Source organism: Phoca vitulina, unplaced genomic scaffold (genome assembly GCF_004348235.1).
Source record: "Phoca vitulina isolate PV1807 unplaced genomic scaffold, GSC_HSeal_1.0 scaffold25, whole genome shotgun sequence".
Taxonomy (NCBI): domain Eukaryota; kingdom Metazoa; phylum Chordata; class Mammalia; order Carnivora; family Phocidae; genus Phoca; species Phoca vitulina.
In genome coordinates, this window is record NW_022589728.1 from 8,741,525 (window position 1) to 8,762,655 (window position 21,131).

General features: G+C 37.2%; 1 protein-coding gene across 5 annotated transcripts in view; it reads left to right on the plus strand.

Moving 5' to 3' along the window:
- The window catches only part of TGS1 (trimethylguanosine synthase 1), a 39,434-nt gene extending 18,612 nt beyond the window's left edge, over nt 1-20,822 (plus strand). For 2 of the 5 annotated variants that reach the window (XM_032421559.1, XM_032421557.1), the window contains 5 exons: nt 1,887-2,042; nt 3,679-3,822; nt 7,383-7,599; nt 8,490-8,568; nt 19,302-20,822. In XM_032421559.1, the coding sequence (XP_032277450.1) occupies nt 1,887-2,042; nt 3,679-3,822; nt 7,383-7,599; nt 8,490-8,568; nt 19,302-19,424 (719 nt within the window). In that variant the 3' untranslated portion in view covers nt 19,425-20,822. The remainder of the gene's footprint in view (nt 1-1,886; nt 2,043-3,678; nt 3,823-7,382; nt 7,600-8,489; nt 8,569-19,301) is intronic. The other 3 variants (XM_032421558.1, XM_032421561.1, XM_032421560.1) reach the window with 3 other exon arrangements.
- Nucleotides 20,823-21,131: the final 309 nt, after the last annotated feature.

Below are 21,131 nucleotides of genomic sequence, written 5' to 3' on the forward strand. Positions count from 1 at the left end.
TGACAAAACAAAAGGCCAAACACATGGGAAAACAGTACTTCTGTCTATGCCATTAAGTATTGGTCTCTGCCACTACCCTCTTCCCTGGGCTAAAAGTGACTGGCGGTCCCTTTTATCCCTCTTGAAATTTGGTATTGCCCTGGTTTTCCTTTTGATAATTCTTTTTTTTTTTTCCCTTTGGCTTTTGTGGTATGGTTGTTGGTAGTGGTAGTTATTGTTTGGATGGTACACTGACATAAGGTATTTATAGTAGTTACCTGTAATGAATGGAGAACAGAGTCACATTTCCACTTTATGCCCTTTTTGCACTGTTTGAATGTATTCTACAGTAAATGTTCTGTTATAATTGTACTCAGTGGAACATTGAGGCTTTTATGGGTTAGAAATTTTCATTTGATATGTATTCATTTTTATTGATGAATGATTTCAGACTTGCCCTAATGAAACAATTATATTGTGATGGTCTCTTTTCTTAATTTAGTATTGAGGAAAATACCTCATTTGAATCTTAATTTTTTTTTCTGTGTGTGTGTGTGTAGAGCTGTGTTCTGTGTATCTATACTTCTTTGCCTTTCTAAAAAGCGTACTTAAGGTAGTTTTAAATTTTTTTATTGTCATGTACAACTGATGTTCATGGGGTACTTGCAGATTTCTAAAATGCCTTCATGTGCCTTATTTTCATTTAATCTATAAAATAACCCAGTGAGGTAGGCGGGATTATCCTCATTCTAAAAATACAGAAAGTAAAGCTCAGAGAAACTAAGAAATTTGCCTGAGATCACAGAGCCAGTAGGTGGCATAGCTAGGACTCAATACCAGGTTATCTGATTCCTCAGTCCCATTTTCCCGCCCTCTCCTACTTCCCTAATTACCTTGCCTCATAGTGCTGGTAGTTCTCAGCTGGGGTGATACCACCACTTCAGGGGCATTTGGAAGATGTTGGCTGTTAGAATGACCTGGGGGTGCTGGCATTTAGTACTTTGGGTTGCTTAACATTATGTCGTGTACATGATGGTCTTGGACAGTAAGGAACTGTTCACTCAAAATATTAGTGTCCCCTCTCCCAAAAAACTCTTAGTACATTTTGCTGTTGATGACACCTTGTGCTCTTTGCAATGATCAGATGACCATATTAAGACATAGTCCTATCCTTGAGGATCATTTAAATGTAGTAGTTTTATTTGCCAACACCAATTCTTGTCATTATACTTAGCTGTGACAGCACTCTTTCTAAGTTGTTTCTAATCTGCTCAGAACTTAAACCAAATAACCAAATTAATAAAAATTGTTTAAGAAAAAGTCAGTCTCTGAATGAATGAGATCCTTTTCTATTAACATTAAAGCAGTGACCTGTTTCAATTTCCCGGAGGCCATACGACCTTCAGGTCACGTCTGGATTTAGAGGATTGACCACGCTGGAAGTTAGGGGCTTAATCAGTTCTTGGGAGATTTTGTTTTAAAGAAGGAAAGAGAAATGTTTGGATTTCTATAGTTGACCAACTAAAACAGTGTCTTCTCTAACAGAAGTAATAACTTTTATACTTATATATATTAGGACATATATACATATGTCCTAATAATCATGTGAAGTAAGTAGGTGAAATATTATTCATTCATTCCTTTTGAAGAATTAAAAATTGGATCTCAGAGAGCCTGGGTTACTGTCCAAGCTCAGGGAACTTATAAATAGCAAAATAGAGGCTGTAATCTAAAGTCAGTGCTGTTTGCAGTATGCCCTCCCGCTTCTCCTGGGGTGCTGTGGCCTGCATGGTCTGCAGTACATTCCCGAACTGTAAATGCTGAATGTGGCTGCACTCTTCAGATGAATTCATCTATGATTGCCTTTTTTCATAGTGAGCATCTGTATTTATATTCTTTTATTTTAGCAGAAAGTAAAAAGAAGAAGAAGAAGAAAAAAAACAAGAACAAAAAGGTAATTGGTCTGCCTCCTGAGATAGCTGCTGTTCCTGAGCTGGCAAAATACTGGGCCCAGAGATACAGGCTCTTCTCCCGTTTTGATGATGGGATTAAATTGGACAGAGGTAAAAATTATATATAATGTTTAACACTATTTTGAAATAATTTCAGACTTACAGAAAAGTGGCAGGAATAGTAAAAAATTTTTCATAATGCCCTTTACCCAGATTCGGCTATTTTTAACATTTTGCCACATTTGCTTTATCATTCTGTGTGTTTCTGATCGAGTTGCTCCTACCCCTTGATACTTGTGTGTGTATTTTCTAAGAACAAGGATACCTTACGTAACAATGGTAAAATTATAAATTTAACATTGCTACAGTATTATCATCTGTAGTCCAGACTCTAGTTTAATCTGTTATCCTAATCATGTCTTTAAAGGCATTTGTTTTTACTTCCAGTATAGGATCATGTATTGCATTTAGTTTTCATGTTTCTTTAGTTTCCTTTCATCTGGAATAGTTCCTCAGCCTTTTTGTCTTTCATGACTTTGACATTTTCCAAAGAAAAGTGACCAGTTATTTTCAACAGTATCTCTCAATTTGGATATATATGTGTTTTTAAAACTTCACATTCAGGTTTAATCTATACCTAATCTATATTTTAGGATAGATAGCAAAAGGAATCAATAGATTATTAAGCAGAACATCTGATGATGAAATACCTAGTGCAGAAAGACACTAATGAATTAACACTGGAAACCAAGTTCTTCTGTGAGTGTTCCTGCTATGTCTTGAACACCTTCCTTAATTCAGTTCTACAAATTGATGCTTAGTTTCATATTGGGGCTAAACAGTGGTCTTTATTAACTGTCAAAATTAGGAGGCTTGATCTGGGGTTAGAATTTTGGGTTCTGTGACCTCTTATAATTATTTACAAAATGTTGTGTATTGAAGAAAGTGCATAGGAGTTTGGAGAAATAAGACTGGATAAAAGCTGTTTAATTCTATAAAAGAAGTGTCTATTTTTATTCTTCCAGTAATAAGGAGCCATTTAAAGTTTTGGTAAGGAAAGGGAACAGGAAAATTGGTGTATCATTTTGTTCAGAGAAATATCTTTCTGAAAAAAATGTTAATTCTATTGGGAAAGGAGGTCAATTTGCTTACCCGTTAGAAATGAAATAATCAGGAAACTCAGTGGAGTTCGGGGAGTTGGCCAGTTGGATAGCTAACTTTCTATTTTCCATAATAGTCAGTAGTTAATACTTCAAACAGAAAAACTAAAATTACATTCAATTATTGGAAGTATATTACAAAAGAATCAGGCAAGAACTGAGGCGGTTGCTTTGGTGGAAATTGGGAATGGAAATGGTACTGCTCCTTTGTATAATGAGCTTTGTGGAACTTTTTTAAAACTAAGTAATTTATAATTTTTGAAAAAGAGGGGCGCCTGGGTGGCTCAGTCGTTAAGCATCTGCCTTCAGCTCAGGTCATGATCCCAGGGTCCTGGGATCGAGCCCCACATTGGGCTCCCTGCTCAGCGGGAAGCCTGCTTCTCCCTCTCCCACTCCCCCTGCTTGTGTGTCCTCTCTTGCTGTGTCTGTCTCTGTCAAATAAATAAAATCTTTAAAAAAAAAGAAAAAAAGAGAAACTAAGTTTTGGTTAAGTATATATAATATATAGTAATGTTAGCTATGTTTATGCTTGGGTTGGCTTCTTGAAACTGAGTATCTTAACAGAAATACTCTTCTTCCCTTCACAGAGGGCTGGTTTTCAGTTACTCCTGAGAAGATTGCTGAACACATTGCTGGCCGGGTGAGCCAGTCCTTCAAGTGTGACATTGTAGTAGATGCATTTTGTGGAGTTGGAGGAAATACTATTCAGTTTGCCTTAACAGGAAAGAGAGGTAATTAGCCATCAAAGGAAGAAAAGTAATTTCTTTTTAATTTATTCAGTAAATGTTTCATTTTGCTTTAGCCTATCTTTGCTGAGATTTAATATATAATTAGTAATTTAATGCCAAATTTTTAAAATAATAATAGCTAGCATATAGTAAGCATACACTTTGTATCACATACTGGTGTAAGTGCTTAATATGTATTAATTTATTAGTCAGTGATCTTGTGAGGTGTATCTTTTACTATCTGCGTTTCACAGATAAACTGGGAAATAAAGAGATGAAATAACTTGCCCAGGATTACACGGACACAGCTTGGTGAAGCCAAGATTATAACATTATATAAAACTAAAAATATTAAAATGGGAAACCATTCTTTAGAAGAAGAATGGACAGGGAGTTCCAGCTTTGCCACCTTTATGACTTTGGACATCATTTAACCTCAATTTAAGGGAGACTTTAAATTGGTAACCTCTGCCTTTCAGCTGTGCATTGTAAAACTCTAAAAATCTTCTAAGTATTAGATCATTCTTGTGGTTGTTTGACTTTGGAATCATGAAAAAGAAACCCTCTATCACTATTTATGTGCCAGGAACTATGTCAAGCAGGTTGTATGTGTGCTATTTCCTAAGGAAAAGAAAACTATAAAATTGGATGGTCTGCCCAAATGGGCATAGCTGAGTCATGAAGCCAGGATTTTTACTCCATTTTTTCTGATATCCCTGTTCTTTTTAAATTCTTTTAAAAGTATAGTATATGTGACATTTCAAAGATATTAATTGTTAAGTCATACTCTGAAGATGCTTTTTTTCCCCAACATCTTTGTATTATACATATAGCTTCCATTTCAGTGAATTACAGTTAAGTCTCATTAATTTATATAAAGTTTTTAATATTAACTAGGAAAGTATGATTCTGGAAGCATAATATAGAAGCTAGAAAATGGTGAAGGAAAACTTAACATTGAAGACCCAGACCCATGCTGATGAACTGTAACCCTTATTAAATCATGCCCTAGGGCATGATACTTCTCACCTTATATGGTCTCCTAATAGCCTGAATGAAAGTTGTCTTCAGGGCGCCTGGGTGGCTCAGTTGGTTAAGCGACTGCCTTCGGCTCAGGTCATGATCCTGGAGTCCCTGGATCGAGTCCCGCATCGGGCTCCCTGCTCGGCAGGGAGTCTGCTTCTCCCTCTGACCCTCCCCCCTCTCATGTGTTCTCTCTCATTCTCTCTCTCTCAAATAAATAAATAAAATCTTTAAAAAAAAAAAAAAAAGTTGTCTTCACATAACTGGAATAGGACTTATTTTCCTGTTTTCCTTAAATTCATTATTTACTCTCAAAGTTCTCTGCGCTTGCCAGATTAGTCAGTCCTGTGAGCTCAAATCAGTGTTTATTGCATGAAAATGATTTTTTCCTCAAAATTTTTCAAATTTGTCATCATTTTGACATTGTATCGTAACATGACAATTAAAATATCTGCCCTGTGATACAGTAGCAAATAGATCTGGAAATTTTTTCAAAATATTATGGAAACCATCCATATTGTAGATTTATATCTCTATGAATATAGGTCTCTTGCCAAGGCTTTCTGTAGCTTAGTACACATTTGGTAAAGAAAAATATCTAATGTGGGTCCAAAGCTAAAGGAAGGCTACTTCTGTCATGTTCTCCCAGACCCAATTGTTGTCTAGGCATATATTCAACTGAATGGTTAGAGAATCCACAAAGTTCTGCACTTCGATGTTAAAGATTTTTTTCCCTTTCTGTGTACTTCAGTGTTACTGCTATCCAATAGAATTTTCTGTGATGATGGAAATGTGTATCTGCACTGTCCAGTATGATAGCCACTAGCCACATGTGGCTTTTGGGCATTTGAAATTTGGCAGTGTGGGGGTGTCTGGGTAGCTCAGTGGGTTAAGCAGCCGACTCTTGATTTCAGCTCAGGCCATGATCTCAGGGTCCTGGGATGGAGCCCTTTGTCAGACTCCACGCTCAGTGGAGAATCTGCTTGAGAATTCTCTTTCCCTCTCCCTCTCCCCCTCCCCCAGCTCATGCGTGCACACATGTACTCTCTCTCTCTCAAATTAATAAATAAGTCTTTAAAAAATGTGGCAGTGTGACTGAGGATCTAAATTCTTTATTTCATTTTAATCAGTTTAAAGATAATAACCACATATGGCTAGTGGCTACCATTACTGGACAGTGCAGTTCTGTATAATGTCATCCAGCATTTGCCAGCATTTTATTTACATGATAGACTGAGTGTTTACATTCTGTTAGGCCTAAAAACAAAGCAGCCTGTAGGAGAAATAAAGATGAAAACAGGAGGATTGACTGAATATATTTGATGTTGAAAATCATTTTCCTGTTGAGTTTCTAGTGTTGTCAGCATATCTTTCCATCTGTCTCTGTACTACAAATGGAGCAGATTGAATAGCTAAAAAGGACATTTTCATCTTTTCTCTTACGAATGTTAGTTTACTTAGAACAAAAAAAATAGCATTGTAAACGCATGATTTCAACATGTAATTGGAGCTTATATTCATTGTTCAAGTGATTAGTGCATTATTTCTCAAAAGTTAACAAATTTTAAAAAACATCATTTTCTAGAAAACAACTATGTTTCCATGACAACCATGGTGAATGCATCAGGGTTCCATTTAGTCCTTCCAAATATAAAATATTGCCACCAGCACACTGGTGCACATACAGGTGCACTTGAGTTATTGACTGCCAGATAGGAGTGAGCTAAAATTAACTTATGTTTGCATTGCTAATTATGAAATTGCAATAAATTAAATGAAAACCCATTCGATGAAAACCTAACGTTGTCGGTTCCCTCTTCCTAAGATGTCTCATTAAACATTATCGGCAGATGTTTTTACGTTTCTTCTTCATAAGCTGGCTATATGGGTTTGTCAAGATGTGTTTTAATTTGCTTTTCTGTAGAAGTTGTCAAATTTGTCTTTCTTTGGAGGCTGCATCTCATTTTAGGAAATTGGTCGTTTCTGAAATCCTAGTGTTATAGGCTTGACATGCAGTCAGTGACCTTTCCAAGTGTTTGCTGCTCAGGCTGTTCAGAGCACAGTGCTGAGCATGTGTTTAACTCTGAGTAGATACTATGTGGCAACTGTCACTACTTACTTTGGAAAAGCTGAGTGACACAACTTTGAAAGCCAGGTCCTTCAGTCACATTTTCTTGGTACTACACAAATGAATCTTTCTAATTTAGATTAAAATTTTTAGTTAAGGTCTTTATCTCTGGTATATGTGGCAAACTTCCTTAGTCTTTAAGTTCTTATACCGGGGCGCCTGGGTGGCTCAGTTGTTAAGCGTCTGCCTTTGGCTCAGGTCATGATCCAGGGTCCTGGGATCGAGCCCCGCATCACTTCTCCCTCTCCCACTCCCCCTGCTTGTGTTCCCTCTCTTGCTGTGTCTCTCTCTGTCAAATAAATAAAATCTTTAAGAAAAAAAAAAGTTCTTAGACCAAGAAAAAAATCAGATTGCTCAGAAGATGAACTGTTCTATAGGTCAGTGTCATTGACTCTTCTTTTCCCACTTTTAGTGATTGCCATTGATATTGATCCTGTGAAGATTGATCTTGCTCGCAATAATGCAGAAGTTTATGGAGTAGCAGACAAGATAGAATTCATCTGTGGAGATTTCCTCCTGTTGGCTTCACATTTAAAGGCTGATGTTGTGTTTCTTAGCCCCCCTTGGGGAGGACCAGACTACGCTACTGCGGAGACCTTTGACATCAGGACCATGATGTCTCCTGATGGATATCCTTTGGAAGGCTGAGAGTTTACTCAAACAGTGGTTATGGAGAGAAAGGTGTGCATGTGAGTGACTGTGTGTGTTGTGTGTGTGTGTTTCATAGAGGGATTAGTGAAGTGGGATTCCAGTTTATTTTACATAAAAAGCCAGTATGTAAAAATTAAGTGGTGGTTGATTTCCAAGAGGAATGGCAGATGTGAAGTCATATTTCCTTCGGGTACTGTCCAATTTTATCATTAGAAAACAAAAATTAGGAAATATTAATTGCTTGAAATTTTTGTCTTGGAAATTGGGAGTTTCCTCAAGACCTGTCCGTAGACTCTAGGTGACCATCCCTTAACTTTTCTTCAGCTTACACTGGCTTGTGCTAATTCTCTTTGCATCTTCAAATGTTTCCTGTCACTCTTCCAAGATACTGAAGCAAACCCTTCTTTCATAAAGAATAGTTTTTATTATTTGTCCCTTTCTTTATCTCTCCTCCCCAGAGGAATCATCTGTTTGACTCTAACAGGAAGCATGTTTCTAAATTGCTGATTAAAATTTAGAATGTAATCCACAATGACCAGATTTACTTGTCTTTATTCTTTACTGGAAAGAGGTAGTATTATGCTTTCCTGTTCTATTTTCATAATTAGGAAATGGCAGAAAGAGAAAGTGTATTTCTGACTCTTGGCTGCTTTCCACAAGGATAATCGAATGAATAGGCTTAACTTCCAATCTCTGACCCATCTGAATTACAAAATCTGCTACTTAATTCTCTTTTAGGTTCCATTAGAGGATCTAAATGTGTGTCTCTTAGTTACATATCAAAATACATTTGGGTTATGACATAAGAACATGTCTCTGATCAGAAATTAACTGCTGTTTTTGTTACCGTTCCTTAACTGTTGTCCACCTTTGAAATCTTCAGGCTTTCCCGGAAGATCACTAATAATATTGTTTATTTTCTTCCAAGAAATGCTGATATTGACCAGGTAAGCCACTACTAAAGAACTTCTATGAGCCTCCGGCATAACTTAAAAAAATGGGCAGAAAAAAGATACAAAGCCTTCCTTTGAGAACGTATTTATGAGAAGTCTCTGGCTTTTTGACTATTACTAGAAAGCTGGAGGTGTTTGGCAGTTAAATCCCTGCCTGTTTCATCCACTTCATCTCCACAACTCCCGGAGGACATATACATAAATTAGAACCCTTTGGGCTTTTAATTATATGTTCTGAAAGGATAACGTGGAAAGGATAGTGTGTTGTGTTTCAAATGCACATGCCTAAACTAGCCAAGATCTGTCTTTATTGAGACCTATCTTGAGAGTAGAGGTTTTAGGTATTCCTCAAAAGAGGAGCCTAAATAGAAATATACAGACAGATAAAACTTTAATTTGGCCAGAAGCAATTTTAACTATAGTCTTGGAATGTAGGACACTTGACTAATAGTTAAATGAGTTAAATGTCCTTATTCCATTCTTCCCATAAACACTTATTTAATAATGTTATTTTTTTCTCTTGTAGAATTGGATTTGGTATAACTGCCTCATAAAGATTCGATGATGTCTTCATGTTTTTGTTGATTTGCTTTCTATAAACACTTACTGCATATCTAATGTGTGATAAGCATTCTGTTGAAAATCTTTTGTCTTTTTATATTTTAAATTTTACTGTAGTGTTACCAGCTCTGAGGTTTTTCTTTCTCTCCTATTTGATACCGAGAGCTGACCCTGTCGTTCTGACCTTTTTCATCTTGTTCTGAAGAAATTATCTCTCATCATCTATTGAACTAAATTTCTCACCACTTTTATTCCTTTTTCTGGGGCATCGCTTATGTGGACATTAGTCTTTCATAACTGTATTTCCTGGTGGTTTTTCTCTTCCTTTTTCTTCTGGGAGATCTGGTCTTCCAACTAGCTGCTCCTTCAGGTATATGTGTTCTATTATCTATCTCATCTATTGTGTTTTTTAGTTCAACTATTATATTCTTTAGACTTAATATTTCTGTACTGTTTTTTGTTTTCTTCTTTTACACTCTAAATCTCTTACTGTTATTTTAAGAAGTTTAAATTCCTAATCTGGTCTATCCTTTCTGAATTTCATATAATTTAGAATCCATTTTGTTTTTCTTCCATGAAATACTTGTAGTCCTCAAATATCTTGTCTTACTGTGTATTGGCTATTCTCAAGTAATGCAGAAGGAGACAGGCTGTTTAGGGTCCCTGGGGACCCTTGTAAAAACTGTAACTGAGCCCCACCTCAGAAATTGATCTAACCAGTTTTTTAAAGCTGCCAGATCATTCTAATGTGCAGCCTGGGTTGAGAACCACTGCTGCAGTCTGTGTTAGCCCCAGTGATAACCTCAAGGGATGAAAGTAGGTAAGCTGTGGGGTTGCCAGCCCAGGTCCCACAAGACTACAGGTGTCACCGTACACCATCTCAGGACACAACTCCTCACCTTTGAGGAGGAGCTGGACAAAAGCAGATTTAAAGACTGTACGCTTTAATCTTCTGCCGTCATTCATCAGCTCACTGGTGTGGAGAGGGAAGAGTGAGACAGTGGATATCAGGGATTAGTTCCCACCTGTTGCCCTCAGCGCTTCACAGCAGGATTTCTTTTCAGACTGCCCTCCTTTACTCTCAACATAGACCAGCGTGCCCAGCTTCCGTCAGTGAGGCAGCATATACCAAATGCAGGGTGATTGGGAGGGAGCGCCAAGAGCAGAATTTCTTTTCTTTTTTTTTTTTTAATTTATTTTAGAGAGAGAACACAAGCAGGGAGAGAGAGGGGGAGAATCTCAAGCAGACTCCTGTCTGAGTGCAGAACCTGATGCGGGACTCAGTCTCACAACCTTGAGATCATGACCTGAGCTGAAATCAAGAGTTGGCAGCTTAACCAACTGAGCCACTCAGGCGCCCTGAGAGCAGAATTTCTAAGTTCTTGTTTTCTTTCTTCCTGTCTTAGCTTCTCACAAGCACAAGCACTTCCCTCCTGCCCTAGGCAGAGGCACTCCCCTCCATCCTACACACACACATTCAGACCATCCTGGGTCTCCAGAGGTTTCTTTTGTTTGGTTTCCCTCTGTTGTGTCAGCATCTTCCTAGGGCTTTGGTCATGGGGACATAAGTAACAATGCAACCTTCTCATTAAAAAGGTGGAGATTAAATGTCTGGCTCTCTCATTGTGATGACCTCAGGAAAGGCCCTAATGATCTAGAATGTAAACTGGACTTTAAAGAAGCTTCGATTATAGGAGTTGAGAAGGTGGCAAGAGCACCAGTGACATGAAAGTGAGCATATGTGAATAATGTTCAGTTAATGGGCTCAAAACGAGAGAGAGAGAGATATTAAGAGTCTAACAGACCTAGTTGAGTCTCAGCCCTGCCACTTACTAGCTGTCTGGCGACAGTTCTGAGGCATAAATGAGTATGTAGATACTCAGTACCTCTAGCCCATAAACTCTCAATAAAGTCCCGTGTATGTGACTTTGAAGATCCTGTTACAAAGTTTTTGTGAGAAGAATGTAAATGTTACTAACACTTTGAAGAGGGCCAGTATGGAAAGATGACATCTTTTCTCTAGAGGATAGAATAGAAGGTTTTGTATTTATGAAATGATAGAATCCCAGATAATATATTTTTCTCTTTCTCTTATCAGAAACATATACTCGCTTGAAAGGACATATTCTTGTATCAGTTTGTCGCACTCTCCCGATCTTGGCTTATTTCCTTGGTCTTTGGGACACTGGCTCTCAGCTCTGGCTGCTAATTGGAATTGCCTGAGTGGCTTTTTTTTGAATTGTAAGAGACACATAACAAAACATGCAGTTTAGTGGCGTTATATACATTCACATTGTTGTGCGAGCATCCCCACCATCCTTCTCAGAACTTCATCTTCCCATGCTGAAACTCTTTACTTTGAAACTCTATACTTTTAAACACTGACTCCCCATTACCTGGCCACCGCCATTCCACAGTCTCCATGAATTTGACTATTCTAGGAACCCCAAATAAGTAGAATCTTACAGCATTTGTTCTTTTTTATCTAGCTCTTTTCACTGAGTGTAATACCCTAAAAGTTCATCCATGTTTGAACATGTGTCAGAATTTCCTTCCTTTTTAAAGCTGAGTAATATTCCATTGTATGTATATGCTACCTTTTGTTTATCCATTCATCCGTGGACATTTTGGGTTATTTTCACCTTCTGGCTGATGTGAATAATGCTGCTATGGGCGCACAGTGTCTATTCCTGCTTTCAGTTCTTTTGGGTATATAGCCAGAAGCGAAACTGCTGAATCATAGAGTAATTCTGCTTAGTTTCTTGACCCACCATACTGTTCTCCATGGCAGCTGAACCATTTTACATTCCTACCGGCAGTTCTTTAAGAGTTGCAGTTTCTCCACATTCGCAGTTTCTCCACATTCTCGCTAACATTTGTTTTTTGTTTGTTGTTGTTTTGTAATAATAGCCATCCTAATGGGTATGAAATGGCATCTCATTGTAGTTTTGATTTGCATTTCCCTGATTACTAGTGATGTTGACCATCTATTCACCTACATATATTCTGGGTATTAATCCCTTGTCAGTATATGCTTTGCCCATATTTTTCCTCATTCCGTGGGTTGCCTTTTTACTATCTTTTATTTTTTATATCAAATTTGATACTAAGCCATACCTGCTACTTATGTGACTCTGATCTGCATCCTAGACTCCAGATAAGGTTGAGCCTGTTGATTCCATAATTCTTATTTGCCCATGTAAATATTATGCTCTATAACTAGTCTCATAAGAGGTTATATGATCCTTGTATTAAATATTAGATGGGCTTACTTGGATACTTGAATGACAATAGGAAATTTACTACTTATTGCAAAAGTTACAATGAGTACATTTTTTCTAGTTAAATTAACACTTGCCCAAGGAGGAAGTTAACTTTTTTCTTTAACTTGTGTTTTTGGTTTACTTCAAAAACCTACTAGAATCAAGGTTGGTGATTTTACATCTTCTACCTGTAGAGGGAGTAATGACACTGAAGAATAATAAAAGTCAAAAAGGAAATGAGATTTCAAGTACATTATATTGTTTGGTATTGGGATCAAATTACAGAAGGATGTCAGCTTTTCTTTTTAAAATGAAGAAAATCTATCCATATGTAGGATTTTTAGAATGAGAGAAAATGCAGAAGTGCAAGAATGAGAGCAGCGTTACAGAGAAGTCAGCTTTTTTGTTAAGGAACATTTAGAATGTCACAGCGACCTGAACTTACAAATGGGCTGGGTTCCTCAAGTTTATGAGTTGGCTTTTTGAAGCTCGGGCTGCATTTTTCCCATAGAAATGTTTATAAAGAACAGTTTAATTTCTCATCCAGGGAGGTTTATACTCTGGAGAATATTTATATTTGGGGTAACTGAACTGAATATGGGCCCAATACAGATACAGCTTGTCCTGTAGTCTCTCCACGTGGGAGATGAGGCCAATTGTTTTCTGTATCTAGTAAAATATTTTTCTAGGTCCCCTATTATCTCAGTCTTTTATTCCCTTTTTCTGTGTGGGGGTTACTCCAGGACACATATTCCCTTGTTACCCAAACTCTCAACTATCCAACTCAACAACTAACTAATTTAGGAAGTCTTTTTGTGCTAGGCTCTTTGGAGGGAAATCACAAGTGAACCTTTGGAACTGATTAGCTTCAGTTCAGAGGGCCCAGGGTATATATATTTATCTACTGGATGCCTGTTTCTTGCTGTGTTTTCTTTCATTTCTTTCCTTTGACAGTCATACAATTGCAGCCAATACCAGCTTTGGATCCACCAGGCATTCCAAATATGGAAAACTTCTGTTTTAAAAAGTAAACATACACAGTATGGATAGAGGTCTCTGAGCAGAGTAGAATGTTTGTATGACGTCCCTGTAGGCGGAAGCTCAAACCAGAAGGAGCCCTGTCTCCTAGGCAGATACTGGAATGCAGGGAGGAGTGGCTGGGGCTTGGTGTGACCCAGCACCTCCTTATCCTTCTCTCTTGAAATATTTGGAGTCAGAAAAGTGATAGCATTTATGCTTTTCAGGTCAAATTAACTTAAAGCTCTTTCCTTTGTAATTTGTTTAAACCAGTATAGAAAGCAGGGCAACACTGAGCAACATCCCTAAGAACTGTGTTGAAAAGTGAACTGGGAGGTGGCCCTATATTGTTTAACTCCTGGCACTTGGCTGGTAGACATGCTCCACCTTCTGTGACTTACCCCACACAGACATCATAGTAACAAGTAGGCCAAGCCCCACCTATTTTATTTCCTGATAAAACAGGAAAATACTTGCAAATTGACCTAATACCAGGTAAAACTTAACCTGCAATTGTTTAAGTTGTATCCTTAAGTATAGAAATTGTGAGATTTAATCAAGAGGGCTTCTCTTTCTGGTGGGCAGAGTTCTTGAAGTTCCCACTGAAACCAGTACATCATATCTGGGAAGGGGCAGGTTCCCCTAATTAGAGCAGTCATCACACTTCTCATAACTTATTTCATTAGGTAGGTAGCCAGGCAGGGAAGGAGAAGGGAAGGAAAGGAGGACTTGTTTATAGGTAACATTTCCAAAACCACATAGAAGAATACAACTATGCAATTGAATAATTAAAGCTATTTATCAATATGGAAACTATTAGGAAATATTGTTATTTGGAAAAATATTTTAAATATAATTAAATTCAGTTCATTAGCATTTGTTTTTAGCTGAGTACAAGAAAAATTTACCACTAATTTCTTTGCAAATATTAATTATAAGCTATTATAGTATCTAGTTATTTAATAAATGAAAAATTTATTCCAGGCTTACTGGTTTCTAAATATTAAGAGTGATAAGAAATTTGTGTCAAATTCTTCTAAATGAAATTTCCATAGTAGAAATCTGGTCTAAGGGCAGCACTATCAGATAGCCAAAACTGTCCACATGGTAAGTACGACAAAGTCATCCCAAAAGTGGAGGACCCTTAGTCCAGGTGTAGATACCAGAAGAAGGAGAGAATAGCAGGAGGACCAAGAACTGGATTGGACTTCTGGTACATGTAGGAATAGTAAACTCTAAAACTGTTGAACCTGAAAATAACCAGACTCCGAACACTCAAAAGTGCATTCATCCTACAAAGGACCAGTACCCTGCATTTGTATACAAGACAAATAATTTTTAATTATAAATGTTTAATAAATGTTTCTTGTCTGAATGGCATACTTAAGAGTTTGGGGCCTCCCAGCACATTTCATTGGATTATCACAGCAGCTAGAGTAGACAAGTCAGGTTATAAACCAGCCTAAAGTTACAGAAGAGTGAAAAGGGGAGTTCAGTGATATGCCTGGTCATTCTCTTTCACAATGGCAGTGGCTTACTGTCTCCCACTGATAAGGGATTCATTACCAAAAGGAACAGATCCATCTCTTATCACTGAGTTAGCCTACCCTGAAATTGGGAGCAGTGAATAGAAGTTGAGGTGACAAGAGAAGCAAAAGGAATTATGAGGAATTTCTGTTGAATCAGTTCTGTTCCATTCTTGATTGGTGAGAAAAGCAAAAGAAAGCTAAAAATTCACCACAAACTAGAAGGCACTTGCTGCTGAGCTTTGTCTGCCACAGGTATTCTCTTATCTTGCCTAGTAACTGGTACCCAGGTTCGCAGTCCACCTCTGTTCCTAGCGAAACCTACTGCTTAGTACATGCGTTGCAGTTAAGGACATAGTTGACCAGCTTCTCACGTTTATTAGCTGGCTTTTCCCTTGTGAAGTTTGCTGTTGGACAATAGTGCAGTGTTCGTTCTTGTACTCTGTATATTCTCATTCTCCACAGGGGCTGTGCACCTGGCCTCGTAAGTGGAATTGGAAAGGCACAAATGCTTCTGAACATAAGCTTATATTTCCTTCGTCCCTTTGGGTAAATTTTTTCAGTAAATGATGTAGATAAATAGAAGGATACCACACATAGTGCTACGAACAAGTCCTGTGCTAACAGCTGGAGACTTCCTGATTCTCCAGTCTGTTGTGCTTTATGTAACTAGTTAAATTTAAGAACAGTCTTCATGTTTCCAGTTTCCAGATTCCAGCTCTGAGAACAGGTAAGAAGTAAAGCTTAGTGAACTGATTTTTGGTAGCCTTCTCCTAAGAGACTAATGCAGGTAAACTTTTAATGCCCAGGAGAATTTTTTTTGACATATCCCCACTGCCATCCTGTTGATAATGGTGGCTTTTAAAAATCATACTTCTTTTAATCAACAAGTAAATATTTGGAAAAAAGGAAACAGGAAATGATACCTGAGAGCCTGAGGTAGCATTCAAATTATCTGAAAAACTATTAGCAAAAAAAACAAGATTCATTCACTTAAAAAAAATTTTTTTAAAGATTTTATTTATTTATTTGACAGAGAGAGACAGCGAGAGAGGGAACACAAGCAGGGGGAGTGGGAGAGGGAGAAGCAGGCTTCCCGCTCAGCAGGGAGCCCGATGCGGGGCTGGATCCCAGGACCCTGGGATCACGACCTGAGCCGAAGGCAGATGCTTAACGACTGAGCCACCCAGGCACCCAAGATTCATTCACTTACGCATAAAAATCTCATTTCTGTTTACCATGTGCAGATAAAAGAACTAATCTTAGTGAGTATAAGTTTTGAGCGTTGCCTGGTTTTCTACTGATAAAAAATATATCCTTTTATCTCCCGGAGAACCTGTTCATCAGAAATATTTTATCCAGCTTACTTTGACTTGTGTGTAATTATTAGTTGGATGTCAGAAAAGGAACATGAAGGCGAAAGGAACTATAGATAAGGTACTTGCCTGTTGGACACTCGGTTTCTAATCACAGCCAATAATCGTTCAGGTGCTTGCTACTCCAGTCCCTAATTGGCAGAAATCCATAGACCCCATAAAAAATACTCTTCATTTTCACCTGATGTAATTTGTGTCTAGGCAAGTTTTTGCATATTGCGATATAACCACTTCTCCAATGTAGTAATAGCACTGTTTTTCAGTGCTCTAATTTTTCTGTATCTTTCTTACAATAAAGTGTTCCTGTCCTTGATATTGATTATATGTTTTTCCATTAGGATCCAGTTTGGTAGTTATTGTCTCTCATTCAGGTGCCATACATTTTTACTTCAAATCAGTTTGCTTTTGAAAAAAATGCAGGGGTGCCTGGCTGGCTCTCAGTCAGTAGAGCGTGCGACTCTTGATCTCAGGGTCGGTCGTGAGTTCAAATCCCATGTTGGGTGTAGAGTTTACTTTTAAAAAGAAAGAAAGAAATGCACTTTTGAATGTTTAGTTGGCTCTTAAATCTTCAATGCCTTTCATTTTTACTAAAGTTATCCCTTTTAGTAAAAATAATAGTTACCCGTTTTTCCTTTCCCAGTCCCCAAGGAACAACTATTATAAAATCTAGTTGATGAGAGTTCCAGCCTTAGTTCTAGTGCCAATCCAAAATAATTGGGATTTCTTTTGGTAAATCTTGTTAGTATACTTGGGTAATATGCCAAAAACATAGCGTGTAATCCAGAGCCGTTGTTAACCTTTATCTATTTATCTACCTATGTTTTTCTCTCCTTCCCCTCTGTCTCACCCCCTCTTTTCCTCCTCCTCTCTCTCAATTTATTAAACTTTAAGAAAGGGGAAGGAATCAAATAACATTTTGCCAGTTAAACCTGCTAGTGAAAAATAAAGACAGTTGGAAGTTAATGGCCTTAATTTGGCCATTTGATTGAAGCAAAGCATTACTGATTTGAACTACATAACCTTATAGTCTTTTCAACTCCATAATGCTAACCTTTAAAAGTACAAAAAGGCTAAAGTTAGAAATTGTTTTTAATTAGAACATGTGAAAGTAACATATTGTGTTTTTTTTTTTAATTTTCTCTCTAAACACTGAATAGAAACAAGTTTTCTCATTGTATTTTGACATAGATTCACCTTTTCCTCCAATATCAGGAATGGTGCACACATGTTTTATTTGTCTGTCATCTGACTCTCCCAGCCTTCATGAAGGCAGAGATTATTTTGTTTTTGCTGCACTCCACTGCCTGGGACAAAAACCTCTAAGCGCTCAGTAAATAGTTGTTGAATAAAATAATAATTCATTAACTATTTTGCAACAGACCTGGAAAAACCCCCACACATTGAGGAGGACATCTCCACTCCTTTATCCAAAGCACCCAAGTCCAGGCAACCCTCTAAAAGGTGGGAGAAAGGGAAAAGAAAGTACCCCACCTTCTCAGAGATTTTTTTAAAATTATTCTCTTTATGGCTCACAAAATACACTATTGAGGGAAATAGGTAGTATTCCTATTTTTCAGATCTTTCTAAATTGATGGTTGAACTGGTATTAAAGTTTGCCTCTGACTTTGCTTTTGGTTTTCTGCTAGACCTATCCTAACAGATTTTTGCTATGGTTTCAGCTCTGCTTGGTTCTCTTAATCTGCCCTCTTCTCTCCTCCCCACTCCTCCTCTCTCCTCCCCAACCAACACTGTTCCCCCAGAGAAAACTTCAGCTTTTGCTGCCAATGTCGCTTCCTCTAAGTAAATCACTATTTAAAGGAACAGGGGAAATACTTCACCTGAGTTATATCTAACTCCTAGAAAAATTACTGTGAAATAATTATATTGTAGATGTACCAGTCAGAATGCCTTTTATTGGTAAAGACAAAATTTTTCATTTTACCCTTCCTTATGAAAAATCAGACTGGCAGGGGCACCTGGCTGGCTCAGGCGGTGGAGCGTGACTCTTGGTCTCGGGGTCGTGAGTTCAAGCCCTACATTGGGTGTAGAGCTACTTAAAAAAAGGAAAAAAAAACCAAGCTGGCATAAAGGTACCAAAATAGAAAATAAAACAATTATTCCTATAATTGCCACTCTGAGACTAGTTGAATACTTTTAATTTCTAAAATTTTACTTTAATATATTGCTTATTAGTGAATAGTGGATACACGTGTGCTTTTTATCATTATGACAGATACTGTGTTTGACTCCAGTTGTCAGCTATTCCTACTGATGAAAACACAGCCATCGCTTTGTGTCCCTCTTGGAGATGGGGGTTGATATTGACATTGACATTGCTACTGGTTTAGTGGGACCGCTTCTTTTAGAATGACCTGTGGTTTCTTCCCTATTTCTGTATCTGTGACTTTTTCTAAGAGGAAGTTGAAATGCTTTTTTAAAGCATACTCATTGGTGATGCACAATAAATCTTCCCTTCAGCCAGATGCTGGTGTGGCCTGTGTAATACGACTGAGATTAGATTTCTCAACCTCCAAACCAAATTAAACCAACAGCACCTCTCTTCACAAAATAAACAGTTTTGCCAATTATGATCACAGAATGAATTACAGAAACTACATGTCTTGGGGCCCCTGGGTGGCTCAGTTGGTAAAGCATCCTACTCTTGATATTTGGGAAGAATATGTTCATTTTCTCTTCCTCTGAGTTCTTTAGCTTCTGGCATTGGGGAGATTAGGCCCTGTACAAATAACATAGTACAATGGTCTTACCCATATTATTGGAAACAAGTATTTCCGCCACCAAATACTGCATAAATATTTGCTTGCCTGCCTAGAAAGTAACAGTGAACATTTGAGATGCCTCATTATTTTGAAAAACTTAAATGAAAAGCCAGAGTCTTATTATTTGATAAGGCATATAAATAAAATACTTATTTTGAAATCATGTTTATGTTATGTGTGACTTTCTTCCATTCCTTTTTTTAGGTGGCGTCCTTAGCTGGGCCTGGAGGGCAAGTGGAAATTGAACAAAACTTTCTTAATAATAAATTGAAGACAATCACTGCTTATTTTGGGGACCTGATTCGAAGATCAGCCTCTGAATCATAACTGTGAGGTGGTACAAGGACAAAGTTCATGTGTGGTCAGAACATTATTCAGATGAGACCCTTGGGATTTCTTTCTATATTCACTAATATTTTGTACCCACGATCTTATATCACCATATGAAATGGAAACTTACATTAAGTAGATTAAGGAATATTAATGAAGTACTTCGACATCTTTGGATAATATTAACTCTGTACATTATACATTAGGATAGTAAGTAACTGAAATGGAAAAGGTAGGTTTTCCCCTGTGCTTACTGTCAGGCGATGTGTATATGTGTATGTGTGCGTTTTTGGGTTTTTTTTATAATTGCATATGCTTTGGTTTAACATCTTTGTGTGTAAGTGTGTGTAGAAAACAATTACTGTGTTTTTTCTAACATAGAGATAAAAGAAAACAATCAATGAGCCATAGTCTATCTGCCCATTTGACCCCTGCTGAAATAATGTTAAACCCTTAAGGGTAGAAACATAAAACAGTACAGAAGGGTACAAAATAAAAAGTAAAACTCTCCCACCCCCGGCCCTACTGTTTATTCATTTACCTAAAGATAACTACAGCCAACAGTATTTTATAATTCCTTTAGAAGACAGAAAAGGAATTGCAGTATACTTTAATATACTTTTTTCCCTCTCATTCATGCACTGTTCAATACTCCTTCCTTTTTTTTACTTAATCTTTTTTTAAACTATGTACATTTTACAAATATATCTTGAAGACCTTTCCTTGTCCTTACATACACAGAGATCTACCTCATACCTTTTCATGGCTATCTTGTATTCCATACACTATAATTAATTTAACCAGTCCCCTGCTGATGGACACTTCGGCTGTTTTCAGTTTTCGCAACTACCAACTATTGTGGGCATCATCAGGCATTTTAATTTTGTTATCTCACGTGTCAGAAAAATGGTATCTTACTGTTTGTATTCCTCAAGTATGAATGAGATTTGAGCATATTTTCATATATATTGGTCTTACAATAGTTTTCCCCTTTTAAACTGACTGTCCTATCTTTCATCAATTTTTCTTTTGGATTACTACCTTTTTCTTATTAATATGCATGAATTCTTCATAAATTAAAGAGCCCTTTGGCTTCAGTAGATGTTGCAAATACATTTTTCCAGTTTGTTATTGGCCTTTGCTTGTTTTGTGACTTTTTTTTTATTTGCCATAAATAAGTTTTTAAGTTTTTATGTAGTCAGACTTATCAATCAGTCTTTTTCTCTGTTGCTTCTGGGTTTATGGTTTTTTGAAAGATCTTTTCCATTCCCAGAATACACATACATTTGTTCAAGCTTTTTTCTAGAATTTTACTGTTTTTATGTCTTTGCTCCATTTGGAATTTGCTTACATCCTTTTATTTTATAAAGTTGGTGGGTTTTTTTTTTTAATTTCAATTACAAAAACAATATGAAATATATTTTGTAACATTGGGATTTATATTCTTTTTCTATTAAAATGACAATGAAAGGAAGAATGTGTGTTGCTTAATTATTCATCTAAAATTATGTGTGTTCAGTTAATTTTACAAGTAGATAAAAAGACAGGGACACAGGACTCTGGCTATCAGGGATCTGGGACCTTTATCTTTTCATAATGTGAGCATGTTAAACATTAAACAAAACATGGTTTGGGCTGGGATGGAGCTGGGGGAATTGAAATAAATTGGGGGAATTTCCAGTAAGTACTGGAAAGAATAACTTA